At 46.8% G+C, this 22,351-nt stretch overlaps 1 protein-coding gene across 1 annotated transcript in view; it reads right to left on the reverse strand.

The window, feature by feature from the left end:
- Positions 1–20,996, reverse strand: part of SLIT3 (slit guidance ligand 3) — a 594,085-nt gene extending 573,089 nt beyond the window's left edge. Inside the window, exon 1 of the mRNA XM_025923495.2 lies at positions 20,360–20,996. Coding sequence (XP_025779280.1) covers positions 20,360–20,556 — 197 coding nt within the window. The 5' untranslated portion in view covers positions 20,557–20,996. The remainder of the gene's footprint in view (positions 1–20,359) is intronic.
- Between the last annotated feature and the right edge of the window lie 1,355 nt (positions 20,997–22,351).

Genomic DNA, 22,351 nt, shown 5'->3' on the forward strand with positions numbered 1-22,351 from the left:
CTGGAAGGACTCAGAATACCCATCCAGAGTCACAGCCAGGATTTGAGACGAGGACTCAGTCTTATTTCTCATTTTGGTAAAGAGAGTGGTGCCATCACCTTATGGTTCTCCTGCAAGGATACAAAGCCCATACCCCAAAGGATCAGAGAGAACTTTCATTAAAACCCATAGAGAGGACTCCAGTTGGGTAGAGTTTCCAAAGACAAGGCTCACTAACAAAAATTCAGTAAGTATAGCAAGGGGCTTTACCACAAGGACCCAAGGGGAAACAGAGAAGGAACGAGCCTAGGCAGGGTGGTATTTCATGCAGGCAGCACCATAATTCTTAAGTGAGTGGAAGGCAACACATTCAGTTTGGCCTGACAGGAAGCTTTATATTAGACTGAAGCATATTGAAAATATCAAAGTCCATGGAATGAAAAACAGTCCCTGGGCCCAATACTTTACCTATAACTTACAAGTTTTCTTGGACATGGAGACCCTCAAACCAAAAGCCAAACCACTGGGGGTGAAAGGACTATTACATATCAGGACTCTGCAGGTGTGTGGGGAGCCATGGCTGTGACTGGAAACAAACAAAACAAACAAACAAACAAAAAATAATGGATCCTATTTTCTGGGCACTGTGCTAGGTACTCTCCACACATGGTCTGACTGATACGGTATAGCAATACCATGTGTTACGGATGCTGGCCCCACTTTATGGAGGAAGAAACGAAGGTTCGAAGTTGGGAATTCACTGAAGGTGAGAGAAGGAAAAATCTCTGTGACTTACGTATCATATATTAGGATGAACTCTATGAAATTACTACTATTCAACATTTCCTGCTAACAAAAGAGGCAATCTCATAGGTTTCCACCTAATATAACACATTATATATTAATTACTTATATGTTAATTATCTTATACACAATAAATTGTATCATACATAAATTCCCTATTTTATTGATTATATAATGTCACCTACACATTATACAATATGTAAAGGAGGCTGAATGCTTAGTGGTTGAGAAGGTGGATTCTTAGACTGCATAGGAAACCTGGCTCTGCTGCTGACCAGCTGAGGACGCTGAGTAAATAATGTATCCTCTCAGTGCCTTTGTTCTTCATCTATAAATTGAGCTAATAATAGTACCCCCCTCATAGGACTGTTGTAGAGCAAGAAAACACAGCAACATGCTGGAACAGTGCCTGGCACATGTTACTTAGAAGCAGTCAGTGCTCATGCTTTTGTTCACTAATTCTTTGCAACAACTCTTGGCAATGGCCAGTGCTACCTTGGTTTCACAGTAAGAAGCCCAAGACTCAGAGATTTGCCCGGGATTATACATCAGGTCTTTCTGAGTCTCAAGCCTTGCTGTTCCTTCGAAGCTGCCAGCTTCCCCTGGTGGCCTCTCTGAGCTCTCTGCCATTTGGTGAAAGAAGAGGTTGAGCCAGCTGATTCTGTGGTTCCTTCCAGCATCCTTATGCAAGGGGGGTATATCAAAGCAGCAGCAGCAGAAATAACAGAATCAAATGCCTTCAGTTCCACTGAACACAGCATCCTTAGCCATGTGGCCAGAAGCATTCCATATTTAGAGTTCCAATTTTTTTTTCTTTTTCAGCTATTTCTTTCCAGAGTCCTCAGTACATTTCCTAATTAATCACTCCCACTTAATTTCCTAAAGCAATCACAGCCTCCCCACAGGCAAGCAGCCTCATCTTAGGCAGAAGCACACACACCAGCTGGCCCCTCAGCTACGTGGGAGTGTGTGAGCAGCCCTTGGACACAGACCAAAGAGTGGCACAGACATAGGGGAAACGCAGCTTGGGAGCTACACTCAGAAGACACTCTTCCTATGTTGGTGACATGTGGTTTCCTGGTGAGCAAAAGGGCAATGAGATTTGGTTCTCCAAGGAAACCCTAAGCTGCCGAAGATCTGGCTGGGGCATCCTGGGATGCAGGGAGGCTCTCCCAGCAGCTACTCTGTGATGTCGGGAAGAGGTATGCTTGCTGGCAAGGTCGAGGGCTCGGGTTTCTCTCCCAGCTTACTTGTTGTGTGAATTTGGACAAGAGCTTTCCTTTGGCTGAGCCTCTGTTTTCCCGTCTTTAAAATGGGAACTGAGGCTCCCAGGTGACTCAGTCGGTTCAGGGTCCAACTCTCGATTTTGGCTCAGGTCATGAGCTCACATTTCATGGGTTTGTGCCCCACATCCAGTTCTGTGCTGATAACACAGGGCCTGCTTGGTATTCTCTCTCCCTCTCTCAAAATAAATAAATAAACTTTAAAATTGGAACAGTAATATATGCAACACAGGGTAGGTATAAGGAAGGAGCCACAAATACAACAACCTAGAGGAGCCAGGCACGTGACATCAACGAGGGAAGCAAAAGAAAAATAACATGATGCCAAATGGCATCTGACACACAGTTGGAGTCCCAGCCAGGAGTGGTGGGGACTGCAGTGCAAAGGAGACATGCCTCATCTAAAAACCAGACAATTACTACCACTGAGCCAATCTGACCCCCTACTGCCAAATTTACCTTGAAAACTTATGTATTGAGAGAGTGAGAGAGCATACTGCGTGTGGGGGAGGGGCACAGAGAGAGAAAGAGAGAGAGAATCCCAAGTAGGCTCTGTACTTTTAGTGTAGAGCCCAACGTGGGGCACAAACCCACGAACCATGAGGTCATGACCAGAGCCAAAATCGAGAGTTAGACACTTAAGTGACTGAACCACCCAGGTACCCCCAAATTTACCAACTTCTTAAAAAGAAGCTGGAGGTAGATTTTTATATGAATTCACTCAATCTTAAAATGTTGGCAAGAAACCGACATTCAAAAGAAAAATAACAACTCTATGAGCCAATACCATGTGAGCCAAGTACAACACACTGGAAGGCTGAATTTGGCCTACTGGCCACTGGTTTGCAAGCTCTGTCAATGTAACTATTAATTGAGACAATATAATATATAAAGCACTTAGCCATGCACATAACACATAATAAACACTCAATAAATGGTAGCCGGTGGTTATTATGATTACTATTAACTTTTCTGGAACTCAGAACCCCCATCTGTAACAATGGATGTAGGGATTCCTGATAGCTGTCTGGCTCCCTGGGATTTGAGGGCACTAAGGAGGTTAACCACTGTGCACCCACAACATTTATGCTGCTCTGTTTACTTAAACCCATTTCGCTGAGACTGGAAGTGAAGACTTGGCAGTGTCTGGCGACATCTTTTGGATGTCAGACAGGAGAGGGGCTTGCTTATACTAGAATCTGTGGGTAGAGGTCAGGGATGCTACTAAATATCTTAAAATGAACAGGAGAGCTCCCCACAACCAAAAAAAAAAAAAATCCATCCCCAAATGTCAATAGTTCCTAGGTAGAGAAGCCCTGGGCTAAGATAGGAGTTTCCCTTGGTACCCCCTCTATAGAAAGCCCTTCATAAAGATAGAGGTTTGGACAGGTTCCTACATGGTAAGATGTGGGAGAGGCTGTGGGGTAGGGGAAGAGGGGAGATAGGAGAACCGATATCTATAATTATCTTTTCTGAGAGGCTCAAGGCCCTGCTTTCACTCTGCTTCCTATAGAATCTTTTCATCAGTGTCTTAACAACAGTCACATCAACAGATTTCCTAAAAAATTCTGTTGAAGTTGCACCCATCAGAAAATGTGCTCTCAGGAAACCGAGGACTTGAGTGATGAACTGTCTGAGCCAAGGCCACTCAGCAAGTTACAGGGAAGACGTGGGAGAGAATCCTCATGGGTCCTGGTCCAGGTCCCTTGGGGAGACATCACTCTATTTTGATGTTGCCATGGTAATTATAAATCAATTTCCTCTCTCATTAAAGCAGTTACTCCATAGAACGCTCTCACAAAACACTGTTGAACTCGTCCTAGTTATTCCCCAGATGTGCCACTAGTCACATTTTTGTATATTCTATAATTCTGGCTACATCTACGATTGGCCTTCACCTCAAATGGTATAAATAAGCAGGGTTATATTGCACCATGCTTGTCATGCATGGCGATGACTGTTCCAAACAAAGAAAACCGTACTAGAAGCAAAGGCAAGCGATTCTGGCTCACCTTAAGAAAGGAAAGGAAAGGAGAATGACTTTTATCAATCCCTCCACTGTGCTTATTATCATTTAATCTCCTCTATAATTTGAAGAATTTCTTTAGGTCAATTTTCTCCAACGCTGCTGCACATCAGAAATACCTGGGAGCATTATAAAATCACAACACCCAGGAAAGCACCCCAAAATCATTCAAGAGAATCTCTGGGGATGGGACCCAGGCACCAGTAATTTTAAAATCTCCCCAGGTGATTTCCAAGCACAGCCAAGTTTGAGACTCAAGGTTTCAGGACTCATTATCCCTGTTTTGCAATGACATTGACATCCTAAGAGAAGAATGAACTTGCCTCAGGGTACCCAGCTGGTGAATGGTAAAACTGTGATTCAGACCTGGGTCTGCCTTTCTCCAAACGCCAGTCATAATCTTTCTCATTATGCCACTTTCTCCTCCACAAGTCTGTTGTCTGTTGCTTTCTCAGTGTTATCTGGTGGCAAGTTTATAAGCTTGAGCAAAAGGCAATTCACTAGAAGGCTATCAGGAACTTCTGGATTCAATGGGAATCTGAAGAACAGGTCTGGGGAAAAGAAAAGCAGGCATGTCTGGCCATTTTGCAGAAGTGCTTAGATGAAATGGCAAGCCATCATGTCCAATCTCTTCATCCCTTTGGTTAAGATTCCATTTCCAGGCAGGAAGCACCCAAAGGACTTGACTTGGGGCATGAGCCCATCCCCTGACTAGGGGAGGGCAAGGCCCCTGGTGACAAACCCAGTCAACTGCATCCTGTGGGCGCAGAAGATGATACTTGGCTAGGAAGGAAAGCCGAGTTCTTGGCAGCCAAACACATCACATGTCTACCGCAATGGACGGATGCAGGACTTGGAAAAGTGAGACCTAAGTCTCACAGGTACACTATGATCCTCAAGTAGAACTCAGCAAAAGGCCAGAAGATCGTGTAATCAAAATCACTGAAACAGAATCATTCTGAAGAAATATGCCACCTGGTGAGGTGGCCATGAATAACCTCAAAATCGTCTGCAAAATACATTGTGTTCGTATTGTGTCTGTGTATTTTTCTAAAGACAAAGACAATTTATCAGATTCTCTAGACTCGTTTTTTAAAAAAGGCTAAGGCTAGGGCTTTGGGGAGGGATCTTCAGGAAGAAAGGGAGGAGCTCCTAGTCAATGGTTCCTAATAGAGCCTCAGGTCCTAGGAACCACCTGGAAAAATGACTGAGTGTCCTTCTTGGCACCACACAGACCAGACTGGTATAGTTTGACACATCTGAGCTAGGAAAACAATGCTTTTTAAAAAGACAACAACAAAAACAGACACAAAGAGCTCACATGTTGCCTGTAGTTACACAGTAGTAAAGAACACGGACCCAAAGAGGGCGCCTGGGTGGCTCAGTCGGTTAAACCTCGGACCCTTGATTTTGGCTCAGGTCATAATCTCACAGTTCGTGTGATGGAGCCCCTTGTGGGGAGCCTACTTAGGATTCTCTCTCTCCCTCTCTCTCTGCCCCTCCCCAACTCATGCATGTACTTATGTGCTCTGGCTCTCTCTCTCTCTCTCTCTCTCAAAATAAATAAACTTAAAAAAAAAAATAAGAAGACAGGCTCAAAGAGGAAAGGACACATGTGGATATCTGAGCAAAAAGGGTTATAACTGGAGGAAGCCAGGAGGCACTCTCGGGTCAAAAGTCAACAGGGACAATTAAAACTCAATTGCACCTGTGTTCAGATAGAATACTGTCCCAAGCAGCTGGCCTGCACCTGTGAGCTCCTTGCTGAAGGGCCAATTCTCCATCCATGAATGTATCTCCCCAGATCTAGGCATTAACAGGCCCTACCAAGCAAGGACTTAAGAAATGAAGCTATTATGAGATATGAGCATTAAATAAATAATTGTTCGAGGCATAAATTCATAAAGGAATCAGTGTACAAACAAAAGAACAGCAATTTTAACTGTGGCTACTCAACAGGTACTCTTACAGGCCTTACAGGTATTAAGTCCCTGCTGTGTGTTAGGGACTGAGCTGGAAGCTTTACATGATGTATTAATCTTCCTTACAATAAACCTAGACATAATATACTATTATACCCATTTTGCCCTCCAAGAAAAGAAAGCAATGGGATTTGAAACCACTCTGTCACCTTGAGCATCTATGTGCTTGCCACAGTGCCACAACGCCTCACAATGCTCATTAGCATCAAATATGTGTTGGCCATTTGCACATATTATCCCTAATTCTTACAACAATCCTTGAGATAGGTATAACGTCTCCATTTGAGCGGGGAGTGAGAAAACTCAGTCTAGAAAGACAAGTGATTTGCCAAAGGGCACATTTTTTTAATTCATTTTTTTAACCAAACTCTCTTTGGCTTTAATGATCAGGGTCTTTCCACTAAACCTCCTATCTATCCAAGTCAATTTGATTTTTTTAAATGTGTTCACTTAGCTTTACGTTCATAAGTGTTGTACTAAACCTCTGTAGAGAAATGTATAGCTTCTGCCTTCAAGAAGCTTCTTATCTAGTTAAGATATTATATACACAGTACAGAAAGTAACAATGATAATTGTATGGCTACAGAGGTCTTAAAACATGGCCACAAATTCTTTGGGACTTCTCTTTGACAGGTGGTCCTTAACTTGAATGCAAGCTAACTAACTTGTGCTGCTTAGAACAATAAAATACAACAGAAGGGGCACTTTGTTGCTTCTAAGGCTAGTTCCTAAAAAGTCATGCAACCTCTGGATTGTTTACTGGCACATTGTTCTTGGAGCTCTGAGTCTCCATGTAAGAAGTTAGAACACTTCATGGCCACCATGTGGCAAACAAGCCCAAGCCACACAGAGAAGTCACATGGAGGGACTCTGGTCAACGATCCCAGCCTAAGGCCAACCTTCCTTCAAGTCAACCCAGCCTGTCTGCCAGATGTGTAAGAGAACAGCCTGAAGATGATTCTAACACCCGGCGGTTCAAATCTCCCCTAGTCTTCTCACATTCTTTAGCTGATGCCTCAGACATCAGGAAGTAGACACAAACCATCCCTCTGAGCCATGTCCCAAATCCTGACTCAAAGAAGCATGGAGAAACAACCAATGAAATGGTTGTTGCTTTCCAACCCTAAGTTTTGGGATGATTTGTTAAGCAGAAATAGGTAATCAGAAAAATGACTTTCTGAGTGGTTATTTAAGGTTAAACACTGCCCTCTAAGCTTGAAATGTATTACCTCATTTGAACCTTCCAGCAACCCAATGAAGCAGGTTACTATCGAAGAACATGCCCAAGATTACCTACCTAGCTATGGCATTTAAGCCGGGTCACACTAACTCCAGTATCAATACTTTAAACAGCTTTCTATAGAGGAAGGGAAATTATGTCTGTGCATAAAGTGTACAAAGCCCAAAGCCAATCGGTTTTAAGGAACCCCAACTGCTATTTTTGAACCTAAACATCTTTTTCTTTCTTAATTTCAGAAGGCTAACTGTGGAGCTGAGCTAATTATTTGAGCCTTAATCAAGGACCAGCCACTCCCTGAAGCAGCTGTCCTGGCCATTCTATTGCCTCTAGAAAGTCCCTTGGGTTGGATGGATGCTGGCTCAGGTCTAAACCTCAAATCCCAGCCCCCAGAAGTGAGGATGCATGGGGCTGAAAGGATCCTTGGAGATCATCCAGCCTGCTCCCTTCATCCCCTTTAAAGACCAGGAAACTGAGGCCCAGAGAGGTCAAGTGACTTGTCCGAGGTCACACGGTGGGTCAGAGGCACAGCCAGGTCTCCAAATTCCCATGCAAGCATTCTTTCCACTACACCATGCTGCAGTTGCTAAAAATTCCCCAGAGCTGCCTCCGTCGGCTCTCCTCTTGACAAAGCTGTTTTCCCCCCACACACAACTACACACAGTCACATTTGGCAAGAGGTGCTATCAGCCCCGCTCTGCTCGTGAAATGCTGTTTTGCAACGGGGCCTCTTTGTTCGTTAGCAACACAGACAAAGAAAACTGTAGTGCAGTCTTCTCAGAAGAAGATGTTTCTTGTTTTAAAGACGGCAAGAGAGCTTCCTGGCTGAATATGGCTTGAATCAGCATGCAGCTCCAGTCGGGAAAGAACGCAGAGGAGATTTAGGTCTTTGCAAAATTTCTAGAACATACAAGGAGGACACAGGGCATGAGGAAGCTTATGGGAAATGTTTCAGAAAGTATTAAAATGTATGAGTAAACAGAGTAAACAGAACAGACTGGTTACCATCTTGTGGTAAGAAGTAATTAGAAGGTGGGGGGCACTAGACTCATTAAAAACTCCCATGAAGTAGTTGGCCTTCCCATTTTGGATTCCCACTCCAGTCCTGGTTCCCCGCGTCCCTTCCCTTGCAGTTTTCCTATCTGAGGGCTTCCCTTTCTAGACTCTACACAAGCTTAGGTACTTGCTTGTACCTGGTGCTTAGGGTCTTGGGACTGCAATCCCAAGTCACCCATTTTGTGCCTCTCCCCTCTAGCTCCACATTATCCCTTTCATTTACTTATTTATTTTTGTACTAGATTTGGTCCCTCTTCTTTCTCCCTAGCTTCTCAGATTGGCAGAGGCTTCCTAAGGCTGAGAGATCTTTATTCAGGACTAATGCTGTGAGCAAGGCTGAAATGAAAGGAGGCAAGCTTCTCAGAAGGGAAGCTCCCACCACAAAGATGACATCCCCTCCCACGATTTTTCTGAGACACTTCTCTGTCCAGGTGGGTCAGATCAGTGGGGAAGGGGCAGACCAGATGATCTCCAAACATGCCTCAAAAGCCTAAAAATCTCTTAGCTAAGGAAGGAAATGAGAGGGGGAGGGACAGAACCGAGTTCCATGGCAGAAATTCAGGACTTTCAAGCTGGCAGCAGATGGAAAGAAAACTGCCAACTTGTAGTAGGAGGAAAGGCGGTGCACACATTTCTTAGGGCTATTGCAAGCCACGGGTCTTCTATTCCACAGGACCAGGTAAAAGCTGCTTGAGAACCACCCTCCTACACACATACACATCACTGGTTTCCAGGCACAGGATGAGATCTCCAACAAGAAACTGGGCCAAATCTAAGTTCTCAGACCCTTCCCTCCAAAGCTTAGTCTTGCTCATGACCCACTGCACTCCCAGGAAAACTTGCCCAAAGAGCACATTTCAGTCCAAAGCCCCCTCTTTCATTTTCCCCTGAGAAAATTCCTACCTGCTTGTTAAACCTGAGAGAGAAGAATAAGTGAATTAACACCACAGGGGAACAACGTCCAGTGGTCTGGTTACAGCTGCAAGCGTCCAGGAAGGGAAGCTGGCCGCCCAGAGGAGGCCCTGTATCTCCTCATAGCCTCAATGCTGCTGTGCTGTGTGTCAGTGTTTATGAAATGCTTCTCAAATAAGGTCAGTGTTCTACACAGAGTTAGGGCTCTAATAAAATGCAGAACTTGTGCTGTTTGCCAGCTAGCTGCAGAGGCATACTTGAATGCTTTCTCGGATACAATTGTTCTCAGATTAATATTTTCCCCATGAGTTTTTTTAATTCCACTTGTACTATTTTTTTTTATGATGTGTGAGTTTTTCTGCATATTTGTACCCACTAAAAGGGATGAGTGAGACTCGCTTTCATCAGTGGTTCCTGAGGGCTTGGTGTCCCGCCTCCCTCATTGTTCTAGCATTTCCCCTGCCATCCTATGAATCTCCTCTCTGAACCTAGCATGGTGGCCTTTGCCTTGTCAGTCATTTTGTGGGAAGCAACGGCCCAGACTACATCATATTATTTTGAGCTGTCCTAGTTATGAGGACATTTTGCTTGCTTTATGCATCGCCATTCCTGGCACATAGTAGGCACTCAATAAATAGTTCCTTTAAACAACTTCATCCTTCATACAGCCCCTTATGGGGTTCTACTTTCTTGGAAACTGCCACTTATTCCTTACTCTATTAGACAAAAAGTCCTCTAAGCTCCACCTGGTTGGGCTGCTGACTTGGCTAGTGGGGCGCTTTCTTTGCTTTTGTAAACAATGCACCTTAGTAAGTGAAAAGGAACCCCCAACAAGAACGTGAAGGCATGGGTGACTTGGAACTCACTGCATTTCCTCTTCTGAAAATTCACACTGATCATCTTTCAAATACAGGATTTAGTGGTTAAAATCAGATATCGTGGGTGGACTCATTAAGGTATTCGCAGAGCACTAAATTTAGGAGGTATCTGCAGACATCTGATCTCATATAAACCTTGCATCAGCCCCAGGAGAGAAGGGTTAGTCCTACCATTCTAAAGGCTACAGATGAGGCACCTAAGACTCAGAAAGATACTCCTACAAAGTCCCACAGTTAAAAGAAAAAGGGGAGGGGGATGGAAACCAGGATTCTGCCTGGGTCTTTTTACTCATTTTTTAAAATATTTATTTACTGGGGGGGGGGGGGGGAGAGCGCATGTACACACAATTGGCGGGGGAGGGGCAGAGAGAGAAAAAGACAGAGAATCCCATGCAGGCTTTGCACTGACCAACGCAGGGCTCGAACCAAGGAAACTGATATCTGAAATCCAGGGTCAGGTGCTTAACCGACCGAGCTACCCAGGCACCCTCTTTTTACTCATTTTAAGTTATATCAAATTGGACTCCCTACTGGTTTCACATTAATACCAGTTAGAAACCCCATATATAAAACACTTCTCTATCTACATTCTAGGGCTGGGCAGAGATGTGGAGAAGAAAGAATATCAGCAAAGTACTAGATAGTCCAGAAACTTCTGCAACACATTTATGAACAGGACATCTCTTCAATGAAATCACCATTGCTGGGCTTTTCAATACAGAAAAACATGCTCTACCCTCTGTTTGGGTTGCAGATAACTTGGGAGAATGTTGCAAGCAATTTATCATTCACAGAGTCCAGCCCTGGAACATCTCTATATTTCATCTCTACATTTCACGCTAGACATCATAAAATGCTTTTCAGGTGGCCATGAAGATGAAGTCTGAGGTTGTTTCCAGGACATAAGCACAAGTTGGAGTCTCGAGTCTCCAGTCTCCAAGGAAGGTCCAGGCCACAAAGATGCTCCTGCAATGCAATCTCAGGACCTGTGGCTTAGAGAATGAATGTCTGAATTCAGCGCCAAGGCTATGGAGAGCTACATGGAAGGCAGGGGAAGGTGAGGAGGCAAGAAGCCAAGCTGGAAGGGTCAAGGCAAGGACCAGGAGCAGCTCAAGCTCAAGGAGAGATGCAGAAAATACACAGGTCCATGGTTAAGCCCACACACAACTCAGGTCAGAAGAGGACCATGAACTCCACAGCCAGAGTCAAGGCATACACTAATAATTCTGGAGTGCAGGGGAGCAAGGAGTGGGTATGCCAGGTAGCAGACAGGAACTAGGGAGGCCGAAAAACTCAAGAGGGAGTCAAGGTGGGTGGTTAAATGTGCTGGCTGACTTTCAGGAACCATAATTCACAGTACTGCCAAAGTGCAGAATGAATCAGGGGTCGAGAACCCAGACTGGTGTTTCGGACAAGAGGAGTCTGAGGCCACACAAGCAGTGATAAGGTTGTGAAGAGTGAAGTCATCTTCACTCCAGCCAGGATGCATCTTATACTTGTCCTGTTCTATCAGGACCTGATCTCAGGGTGGGGGAGCCCAGAGATCATGGCTGAGAGAAGGCAAGTGGTACCTCTAACTGGAGAGAAAGGCAGTCCCTACAAAAATTTAAACAGATCCTTGTGGGGGAAGAATACTGGTCAAGAAGCCTCATCAGGACCTTCTTGGAGGGTTTATCCCCTAAAATCCAAAATAAAAATAATAATTAGCCACATAACCACGGTGATACTTTTCCTAAGACCTGACCATCTCTAAACACCCTTGTTAGATGAAACTTCCTCAAGTATAGCTCCTATCATTTTAACTTCATTTATTTACTTACTTACTTATTTATGAGAGAGAGAGAGAGAGAAAGAGAGAGAGAGAGAGAGCGAGCATGCAGGGGAGGGGCAGAGAGAGAGGGAGACACAGAATCCGAAGCAAGCTCCAGGCTCTGGACTGTCAGCACAGAGCCCAACACAGGGCTTGAACCCACAGACTGCAAGATCATGACCTGAGCTGAAGTTGGACGCTTAACTGACTGAGACACCCAGACCCCCCCTTTGCTCCTATCATTTTATTTTTTTTTTCAACTTTTATTTATTTTTGGGACAGAGAGAGACAGAGCATGAACGGGGGAGGGGCAGAGAGAGAGGGAGACACAGAATCGGAAACAGGCTCCAGGCTCCGAGCCATCAGCCCAGAGCCTGACGCGGGGCTCGAACTCACGGACCGCGAGATCGTGACCTGGCTGAAGTCGGACGCTTAACCGACTGCGCCACCCAGGCGCCCCGCTCCTATCATTTTAAAATGGGTGCAGGCTCTCTTTCGTTCCAGGTAACGATGAACTTCTGCAAATCTCTACCATGTTTCCATTAATACCTCCGGGAACACTATTCATCCTTCAAGCTCCAATTTGAATGCCGCCTACTTCCCCAAACTGGACATGACGGCTGTACCACCAGCGGTCCAGAACACAGCACTGCCATTCCTCTCGGGGGGTGCCTTGCTTCAAACAGGTGCTCCCTGTTTCAACTGGGACTCACTTTTTTCCTCCTTCTTTCCTTCTTCTTCTTACTTGAGGATTGGGTTTGGAAGACAAGAAAGGGGGCCGACTTCAAAGGCTTGCTGAAGATTGGCATGATCAGCGGGTGGGGCATGGAGCTGAGACCAGCCTGCGTGAATGAGCTCTGACTCTACTGCTCCAACCTGGGGAAGTCACTTTGCCTCTCTTAGTTTCCTTATTTGTAAAATGAGAACAGGATGAGCTTCTGCTTTGCATGACTGTTAGATTAAGTGAGAGCAAGTGTGTAAAGTGGGAGAGCTGTGCCAGGCACAAAGAGGGGCTCAATAAACAGCAGCTGGTGCGGTGGCAGTGATTGTCATTGTCATTATCATTATTATTGTTTAGCAATTTGGGGAAAGCATGTGCACCTCTATGCTTCATCCTCCAACACATTCATTCTCAGCACTACTCAAGCGAATGTGCTCTGTGCCAATGGGCACCCAAGATGCTAAAGGAAATCACTTTACAAGAGTGAGGCTTCTCAGCTGAGCTCTGCCACTGACAGAAGAGCCCCATTTCTCAGGCTACAATGCTTTACAGGAGAGAATAACACACACACACACACACACACACGCCACATCCTATGCTGGTAGGGCTTCTGGCATAAGACTACTAGAACAAGAGTGAAGCTAAAATCACAATGGAAAGTGCTATGAGAAACCAATAGTTTAGAAAATACTCAACAAACAGAGGAATTAAGCATTAATAGGAAATCATTCCAGAGAAAATATGAACAACAGAACCCCAGGGAAAGAAGATGCTACAGGCCAATAAGACCTCAAAATTTCCCAGCCAGAAAGAACCGGACAATATATTTACATGATCCACATCCTGGCCATAGAAAGACTTCAAGAGAGCAGAGAAGACTGTGCTGATTATATTGACAACCTGGATAAAGATCCACAGGGCAAGCTCCTCACTGCAGAGGGAGTGGGGGGAGGAGTCACAACACACTAGATGGGAGAATCAAAATAGAAAATGTTGCTGAAAAGCTGATGAAATTAAACTATTTGCCAAAATTTAATTAGGATAATGCAAAGTGTTGCGCTTAGACTCCAAAAAGCCAACTGCACAAATCTGGGATGGGGAAAATAGGATCAACAGCAGGGAAGGCTGGAAGACATGGGGGAGGCAGGGAATAGCCTGGTAGAAATGAGCCAACCTAGGGGTGTGCCTGTCTAAACTGAAAATGTTCCTTTAGGATGTCAACAAAAGTCAAGGTAGCAAGGCAGTGCAAGGACTCAATCAAACTAATACGAGCAAAGAACAGTGAAACGTATTTAGAGGAAGACAACTGGGAATGGGGAGGGGGCCTGTCTCAAAGTCTAACACATACAGAGCCGCTGAGGTAATTATAAAAATGTATGGAAGAGAGGAGAAGACTTAGATAAGTGGGTAGTGAGAAACACAACGGCAATAAAATTTTTGAAATCCTACCATTTGGAAGAAGGATTATACTTGCTCTGTGTAACAACAGTCAGTGGGAGATAAGCTCAACCCCCAGGCAAAGAAAAATTTCAGGTTAAAACTGTTTTCTAAAATGGAATTAATTGCTTTAGAAAGAACTGAGTTCTTCACCACTAGATGTAACCAAGCAAAGGAGAATGGCCGCTCTCTCCAAAATTACGCTGGTGGAAGATCAAGCTGCCTGTGAACTTGGACTAGAGGAGCCCTTTCAACCCTAACAATCTGTATTGTTTCAAGTCAGGCTTTATCTGGAGCTCTGGAAGGACTATAGTTGGTAAGAATTATGATGATAACAATAACAGCCACACTTATAAAGGCTGCACTATGATCTAGGCAGTCTATGCGAGTAAATTCAGTACTCATAGCACCCTATGAAGGCGGGGGGGTGGGGGTGCGGTATTTTTATTATTCCCATTCTACAAATGAGAAAACTGAGGTCACCCAGCTGGTAAATGGAGAAACCAGGAGAGGACCCTATCTGGCTCTAAAGTCTATACCTTTACCTAAAGATCCTTACTTTTCTCACCTCCCTCTCCCCTCACTATTGAGGACTTTTAATCACACACTCTTGAGGAATTTTTCCCAGAGAATGGCGTATCAAATATAGTGCTGGCGACAGAACTATGAAGACCACAGTGAGTGGGAAGAAAGTACAGCCTTTGGCAGACCAGCAATAGCACTACTTACAAAACATAATCCAGGTCTGCAGAACAGAGAAGCAGAAGATTCCCACTGTGAGCTCTTCCTACCTGGGCAAGACTGATTTAAATTTAAGGCTGGAGAATGACAAATAATGAAGAGCTTTGAAAACTCAACACCATGCACCATAGCAGGGCACCCTTTGCATCTATCCTATCTGGAATTAGTTATGGTCCACAACAGCTTTCTGGGAAAGCCTCCCATGACTTGTTTTGTTTTGTTTCCTTTTCAACAGTTCTAAAAAGGGTTAACACCACCTTACATAATGAGGGTGGAGCATACTAGTAAATACAGCTGTTTCAAGTAAAAGCAGTAACAGAGGCAGACATGGGAAGTCAGTAAAAGGTATTTAGGGAAAGACAGAAGGAATGAGCACTGAAAAAAAAAGTCAGGGCCAAAAATTCCCCATGAAAATCTAACCCCCCAAAATAAATAAATAAAATGCATTCCTTATTTAAATATACCACAAAGCAGCACGCCCATGGAAAAGATATAAACCACTTCAACTGTAATCCCCTTTTTATGGAACGGAGGCCAACCTGGGCTTAACTGGAGAGGAAGGGGGAGGGGGACCAGGCACAAGCGTGCTGGGCACAGCCTACGTGCTGGCGAAGACCTTGCCTCCATGGGGTACATTTAGAGTGGGCATCTCGAGCTTTCCAGCTGGATGGGGCCTGAGATGAAGCCATAGAAATAATGGCCATGGTCACTACCATTAATGGCTGATGGAGGCCTAAGTGCTAGGTACTGTGTTAAGCACTTCCTGTCCATTATTTCATTTGATTCCCCAAGAGGAACATTTACTATGCATACTTTCCAAGTAAGGAGAGGTAGCTGGAGAATCGAAGTGCCAAGCACTGTGCTGAGTGTATGATGTGACGTCTCAGGCCACATTCACAACATGCACACAGGGGGCCAGAGTGATCGTCATCCCTGTAGTACAGCTGTGGAAATACAGTACAAAGGGAGTAAACAGACTGCAGCCCAGAGAAGTGGAGTAACCCACCCAGGGTGCAACAGCAAAGATGTAACAGAGCCAGAATTCAAACCAGAGCCTTCTGCCTCCAGAGCCGACACCCTGAACTAATAGGCACAGGGTTCTGAAACCTTGCCACGGCCCATGTAGTCCACTTAGTTGGTGGAAAAGACTCCATGGCTCTCAGATCTACCATTCTCACTTTCCAGGGGAGGACGAACTCAGTGACAACAAACAGAACCAGAGAGGAACAAAATAACTGTTAAGATGCAAAAAAATGCAGAAATATACAAGACCCAGATGATCCGCAAAAGCAAAACTTAATAATGATCCTACAAATACATCAATTAATACAAGAAGAGCAGCAATCAAAAACCACAGAGAGCGCAGGATGATGCTGATGAGTTCCTGATTAGAAAGGCCTACAGTTTAAGTGTTTGGGATTTCTAGCTCTTCTCAGGGGCATGTGCACAGTAGGAGTTTTGCAAGGTTGCTAAGCAATGCCTGGCAACCAGACTCCAGAGTTGTGTCACTCATTAGGAGTCCTTGCTAACTCTAGTAAGGCAATAATTTTAGTTCATGAAAGCTAAATTTCAGGAACCCTTAATAACTCATGTAATAGGTTACTAGTAAGTTGCCCTTGGCCATACATAAAAAATGCAAAGCTCTAATTGCCCATCTTTCACGTGCAAGAACCAAAGAAAAACTTGTATTTTTGAGATGTATTCATTTAGTCAACACATACTGGTTGAAAAACTACTATGTGCCAGGCACTGTTCTAGGCACAGGGGAAGAGGCCCATACAAGGAAAACTATTAGGACTACACGAGAATTCTGCTTTCAGGAAAATAAGCCCCGAAAGGTAGAACAATCTGTTCAGCTGCACAGTACACTGGAGGCAGGTGCACTTAACTGCTCGTGTCCAACCCACAGGTTCACCAGGAGAGCACTGTGCTCAGAGAGGCCCCAGGATTCACCAAACTGCCCCTAGTCCTCTGGGCTGGCCCTGAGGCTAGGAATACCAGGATGCAGGGCCTGGCCACAGAGCATCTTGGAAAGCCTCCCACTTGACCTGGAGACCTCTGTGGTCAAGTGAGGGAAAGCCTGTGACACGGTGTTGGTTTTTATTGGACGCAACCACCGGCGAAGCTTGCCATCATCTGGAGTGATGGAGAAAATTAAGTTACCACATTCTCACGTTTCAGCCTTTCGCCCGTTTTCCTTCGCAAACAGGAAATGTTTATTTAAATACAGCAGTCTCCAGCATGTTCCGGAGCCAAGTGAAAAACCAAAGATGTCCACTCTTGCCCCACTCTGCTGTTTGGGCCACCACCTCGCCGTGGGTGAGAAGTAGGCCTCTGCCTGCCTTTAGGCAGCACAGAGAGAAGGGGCCCCTCATGAGAGTTCATTTTCATCTGTCTCCTCTTCTTCCAGGCTGAGATTGTGGTTGGAGAAGAATTACATCTGTGGGCTCCTTTTGTACTCAGAGGGGTAAATGCGACATCTGTTTACTCTGTGCTCCATGGTAAATGTTTTGTTTCAGGCACCACCATTCACTTCCTCTCCTCTTGTCCTCTATCTTTGCTGCACGGATAATAAATTACACTGAATTCTCCCCTCCGTTTATTTAGCTTTCTTGTGGGTGTCACCTCCTCATTGAGGGAAACAGATTGTTGGTAGTTTATAAACGACATAGAGTTTCTCTTTCTATGCAATGTGCTGACATTATGGAGAAGAAGCTGGAACACAGACCCCCCCTCCCAACTCTGATACCAGCTTAATTATGAACAATATAACAGACCCCATTGCAGGCCTGAAGCAAAGTCCAAATGGTGACCACATTATCCCCCGGCAGATTTTCCTTAAGGGGTAGCATGAGCAAATGAGGCCTCAGAACTCAAAAACCCCCAGAAAACCAACCACACACACTCCTCAGGAAAGCCTCTCTGGGAGGTAAAGTAGCAGGAATGCAGAAGGCAGAAATGTTTCTTCTTTGTTATAAAACAGAACAGAAACATTTGAGATCAGAAAACTGGATTTTAGGAAGGTCCCGAGCATATGATGCTGATGCTGACAAAACATATGCCCCATGAAGAAATGAGTCCTGGAAAGTTTAGAAGACTCACTAAAGGAAGTTCCCTTTGCTCGGTCCTTTGCTTACATTCCTTAAGCTGAATTGCCAGTTTTCTTCTGTATATGCAATGATTTTATATACAGTTACTGGAATGCAGTAGGGGTTCAAGTAATGTTTGTTGAATGAATGAAGAGAGGGATGAATGAGAAATTCCTCCCTAAAGAAATCCTTTCCATAGCTTTGAAATGCCAAACATCACCCCCCCCCACACACACACACACACTGAACCCGAGATTCAAATGTTACAGCTGGGCTGACCAAAAGAGGGTGAGAGGTGGTGAAGGACTGTCGGTAGGCTGCTCCTAGCCCCGCAGCACTCCTTGCCCAGCTTTCTTCTAAAGGCTGCCCCCTCTCCCAGGGAGGAAGGAGAACAGAATGAGGAGCTAAACTGGGTAGCCGCGTCACCCAATGCACCCCAGCCGAAGAGGCACCAGTGACCGGAGACTATTCCAAAGTACAGCCCACTCTGCCAAGGTCTGCGAATGACCGTGACTGCAGCAGGGCCCCATGTGAACGCCCAGGACTCAGTCTCCACCCAGTTTCTCCAGTTGTAGAGCAGATGGACAGCCCCAAGGTAGGTGGGTGGCATATTGGCTGCTGTGCTGTGCTTGCAGCTTTTGAAGACTTCCTCCATGACAGCAGGAGAAGGGCTCACTCCCCCTGGCTTCCCAACTATGCACCATGTTTTTTTACAATGGAGGAGAGGGAGTCTCAAAACTCCCAACAGGAGACCTAATGGCAAAGCAAACTGAATGTTTGCAGGGTATACCTGAAACAGTAGCAAGAGCACCCTATTCGAAGACCCAAGCCCAGCCAGAACCCTCCCAAGACTGTCTGTTTACAGACTTTGGCCCACACTGACCCTTGTTCCAAAGATGGCTAGCACAGTGTTAGCTACCCCCAAAATACCACTAAAACAAAATTGTAACTGGTATGGTAAACTATAATGTCTGAATTAAGCTGTGGAAACCTAGATTGTGGCCCCTTTATTGCCATTAACTTGTTGTATTACCTTGGGCAAGTTGTGTCACATTTCTGAACCTTTTCTACATGTGTTAACGAAGGTTCAGCTCCAACCCTCTAGAATTTCATGACCACACAGAATAATCAACGCACTTGAAAAAAAGATGTTTTGAGCCACAGGAAAGCTCCAGGGAAAAGGTAGGTAGTACCTTTGAGATTCTGCCCAGGGACACATAGAGTTTGAGGAAGAGAGTGGGGTGACAGGACGTGATCAACAGGAATAACACACTCCAGGACAATCCACTTAGTCTCATGCCACTCTCTCTCTGCCAGCCTAAAGTCAAGAAGGCAGAACGGAATACCCACGCACCTACCCCTAAGACACGTGGGGAAGGGAGACACAAAGAGAGCAAGACGTGGAGAAGTCTATTACACTGGAGCACACCCTCACCCACTTCTGGGCTGTGTTCCCAGGCCGGTTCCAACCCCCTCCACCATTTCTCCCTCCTTCCGTACTCCCCAACTGCGGGCTGGGAAGAGCCCACCCTCGGAGTCCAAGTTTTGAGTTTGGTCCGAGGATCAAAATGATAAATGTTTCCAAAACGTTGACATATGAAAAGTAAATATTTGGTTGCACAATTGGGGTTAAAACGAGGGTCAATCCACCCCACTCTCCAAACGCCTGTCCTCTCGCTGCCAAACCCTGGATCCGAGGCTGAGTGCGGTTTGTAAGATTATAGCGCTCGGTCTCATTTAAAGGGCTGTCAGCATTTCCATTCTCCGGCCCGTTTGGGGAGGCATTTATAACCGAGCCATAAAAAATTCACCCGGGCTGCAACTTGGCATCTCTGAGACTGCACTCCAGGCAGGGCGGGTTTTGCAAGCACCCACTCTGAATTCGTTCGGTTCCTCAGAAGTTAGACCTTCACACACACACCCAACTTCGCTCGCAAGGGCAGCCGGAAAGTGGCCCATTCTGATCTCCAAGCTGGTCACAGTCTCGGCCCTCTCCCCTCTCCGTGCCCTGACGCCCCATCACCCTTCAGCTTTCTCCTTCGCCTCCCTTCTTTCATGAGCGCAGACCCCATGCTCTCACCCTAAGACCTCGCTGGCTGCAGTGTTGTCTACTCCCTTCGCTTCCTGCCAGCGTTCTGCTGGAAGCTGTCACCGGGCCCTACGTCTGGAGCCTTCACCCTTAGAGAAACACTGCTCTTTGCCCATCCCGGTGGGCTTCAAGACCTCTCTCTAGACGTGCCCAACGCCAGAGACCCCAACTCAGAGAAGGAAAGATCCGACCCAGGAGAGGGTGACAGCAGAGACTGCATCCAGTGCGGCCAAAGGGAAAGGAAAGATCTGGTGCCTGGGGCCCCACTATGGACCCAGGTGGGTGGCCCGGGTTGGGCGGGGCGGAGGTACTCACAGGCGCTCGGCGTTGCGGGGTATGCCCCGGGGAACCGCCCGGAGGCCCAGCCCGTGGCAGTCCACGCTGGCGGCGGAGCAGGTACACTTGGTGGGGCAGGCGGCGGCTGGGGGCCCGCTCAGGACGCTCGCCAGCGCAAAGGCCAGCGCCAGGCGGGCGCGCACGGCGGCGCCGGCCCCTGTCCGCCCGGTGGCCATGGTGTGCAGGGGCCCGCGCCTGGAGGAGGCTGCCTCGGCGGGGCAAGACGCGTGGAGCCTGGGGAAGCGCGCGCGGAGCCCGAGCGGCCTGGGGAGCCGGCGGCGGAGTTGGCGCGGAGGAGGAGCGAGCTCGGCGCTCAGGCGCACGGGGCGCGGGCGGAGCGGGGCGCGCCGGGCGGCGGCGGCGGCGGTAGCGGCAGCAGCAGCTCCATCCGCGGGGCCGGCGCTGCCCCGCTGCGCATCGCTCGGAGTGCCCAGGTGCCGAGCGCCTCCTGGCCCCGGTGGCCCGCAGCCCAGTGCGTGGGCCGGGTCGGGGACCTGAGGACGAGCGCACTGGGGCACGGCGCCTGGGGAGGTCCGGCTTGAGTCTGAGCTCGGGAGCGCGGCGGCGGCGGCTGGGGCACGGGGCAGCCGGGTGAGCTGGCCGGCGCTCGCTCTCTCCATTCACTGAGCAGGGCAGACACCGGAGACGCGGGGCCCACCCCTCCCGCCCCCCCAAAACCGCCAGCTCCGCCTCCCATTGGCTGAGCCGCGCGTCATGTCGACTAAGTTGGGAACTTTGCTGGAGCAACTGAGAGCGTGGAGGGGAGGAGGCAGGAGATGAGGGAAGGAAAGGGGCTTCGCCAGGAGGGCCCCAGAATTGAGATCCATTAACTTTTAAGGAGCTAAGGATTGTTCTCGCTGGTGGCACTTTTTCTTTATTCTGGCACTGAGCTAGGCACTCTGCTCCTAGTCCTTCCTTCCATTCCAACAGCGTCCCGCAAGGGGGCATCTGAGTACCGTGTTTTATAGATGAAATAAAGCTCAGAGAAGTCAAGTGACTTGCCCAAGGCCACACAGCTGCTAGGTACCCCAAACCGCAGCACTCACATTCACTCATGTTTTACATCACAGCCGATAGGAGCTTCGTCCTTACCTCATCTACAAAGATCCTCAAAGATCCTACTTCACCTTGGCAAAGATCCTACCTCATCTTGGCAAAGATCCAAGTTCTTCCTAAAGGACCTATTGTATTGATACTAACACACTTCACAGTCACATGTGTCACATAAAATGGTTGTCCGTGTTGTTTAGGTCGCTGCTGTCAACCCCTACTCGGAGACATGTCCTGCTCTGCCTAGACCCAGTGCCAGCTGTGCTGCTCAAAGTAGTGATGGCAGGGACTTGGACCCCTGGATTGACAATGCCTGTTCATAGTCAGCTTCTGCTTCCTGACTGGATGACTCTGGGCCAATCACATCACCTCTGAGCCTTGGTTTCCTCAAAGCAAGGGGCCACAGCTCTGTCTGGGCACACCTCACTGGGATGTTTTGAGCATCAAAGAAGAGAAAGTGTTTTTTGCAAAACAGTCATTCGCATGTGAGACATCCCTTCAGCCCCCAGAGCCTTCATTCTTCCATAGCGCTCTAAATTGGCCAGGTCTGAGCTTTTCCAGATGCTGGTGGGGAGGGGCGCGTGTGTTAGAGGCTCCATAAATACTTGTAGGAATGATTTTGTTTGTTTGTTTGGAGGGAGAGGGCAGGAACTGTAGGAAACATTGCCCAGACTTCCTTGAAGTCTGCTCATACTGGCAAAGTCTAAATGAGCCCTGAACATGCGTGTGCACACACACTTGTGCACACGCATGCTTACACTCAGGCTCACACACACACATCCATCTACACATTCACACTCAAATACACACGTGTATATGCATACTCTCACACCACACACAATCACGCATACCACAATTACAATTATGAATGCTATTCTAATTCCTTCTACCTCATTTTCCTTCAAGGAAATTTTCAACGAC

Source organism: Puma concolor, chromosome A1 (genome assembly GCF_028749965.1).
Source record: "Puma concolor isolate L17-30 chromosome A1, mPumCon1.1.hap2, whole genome shotgun sequence".
In the NCBI taxonomy this organism is placed as follows: domain Eukaryota; kingdom Metazoa; phylum Chordata; class Mammalia; order Carnivora; family Felidae; genus Puma; species Puma concolor.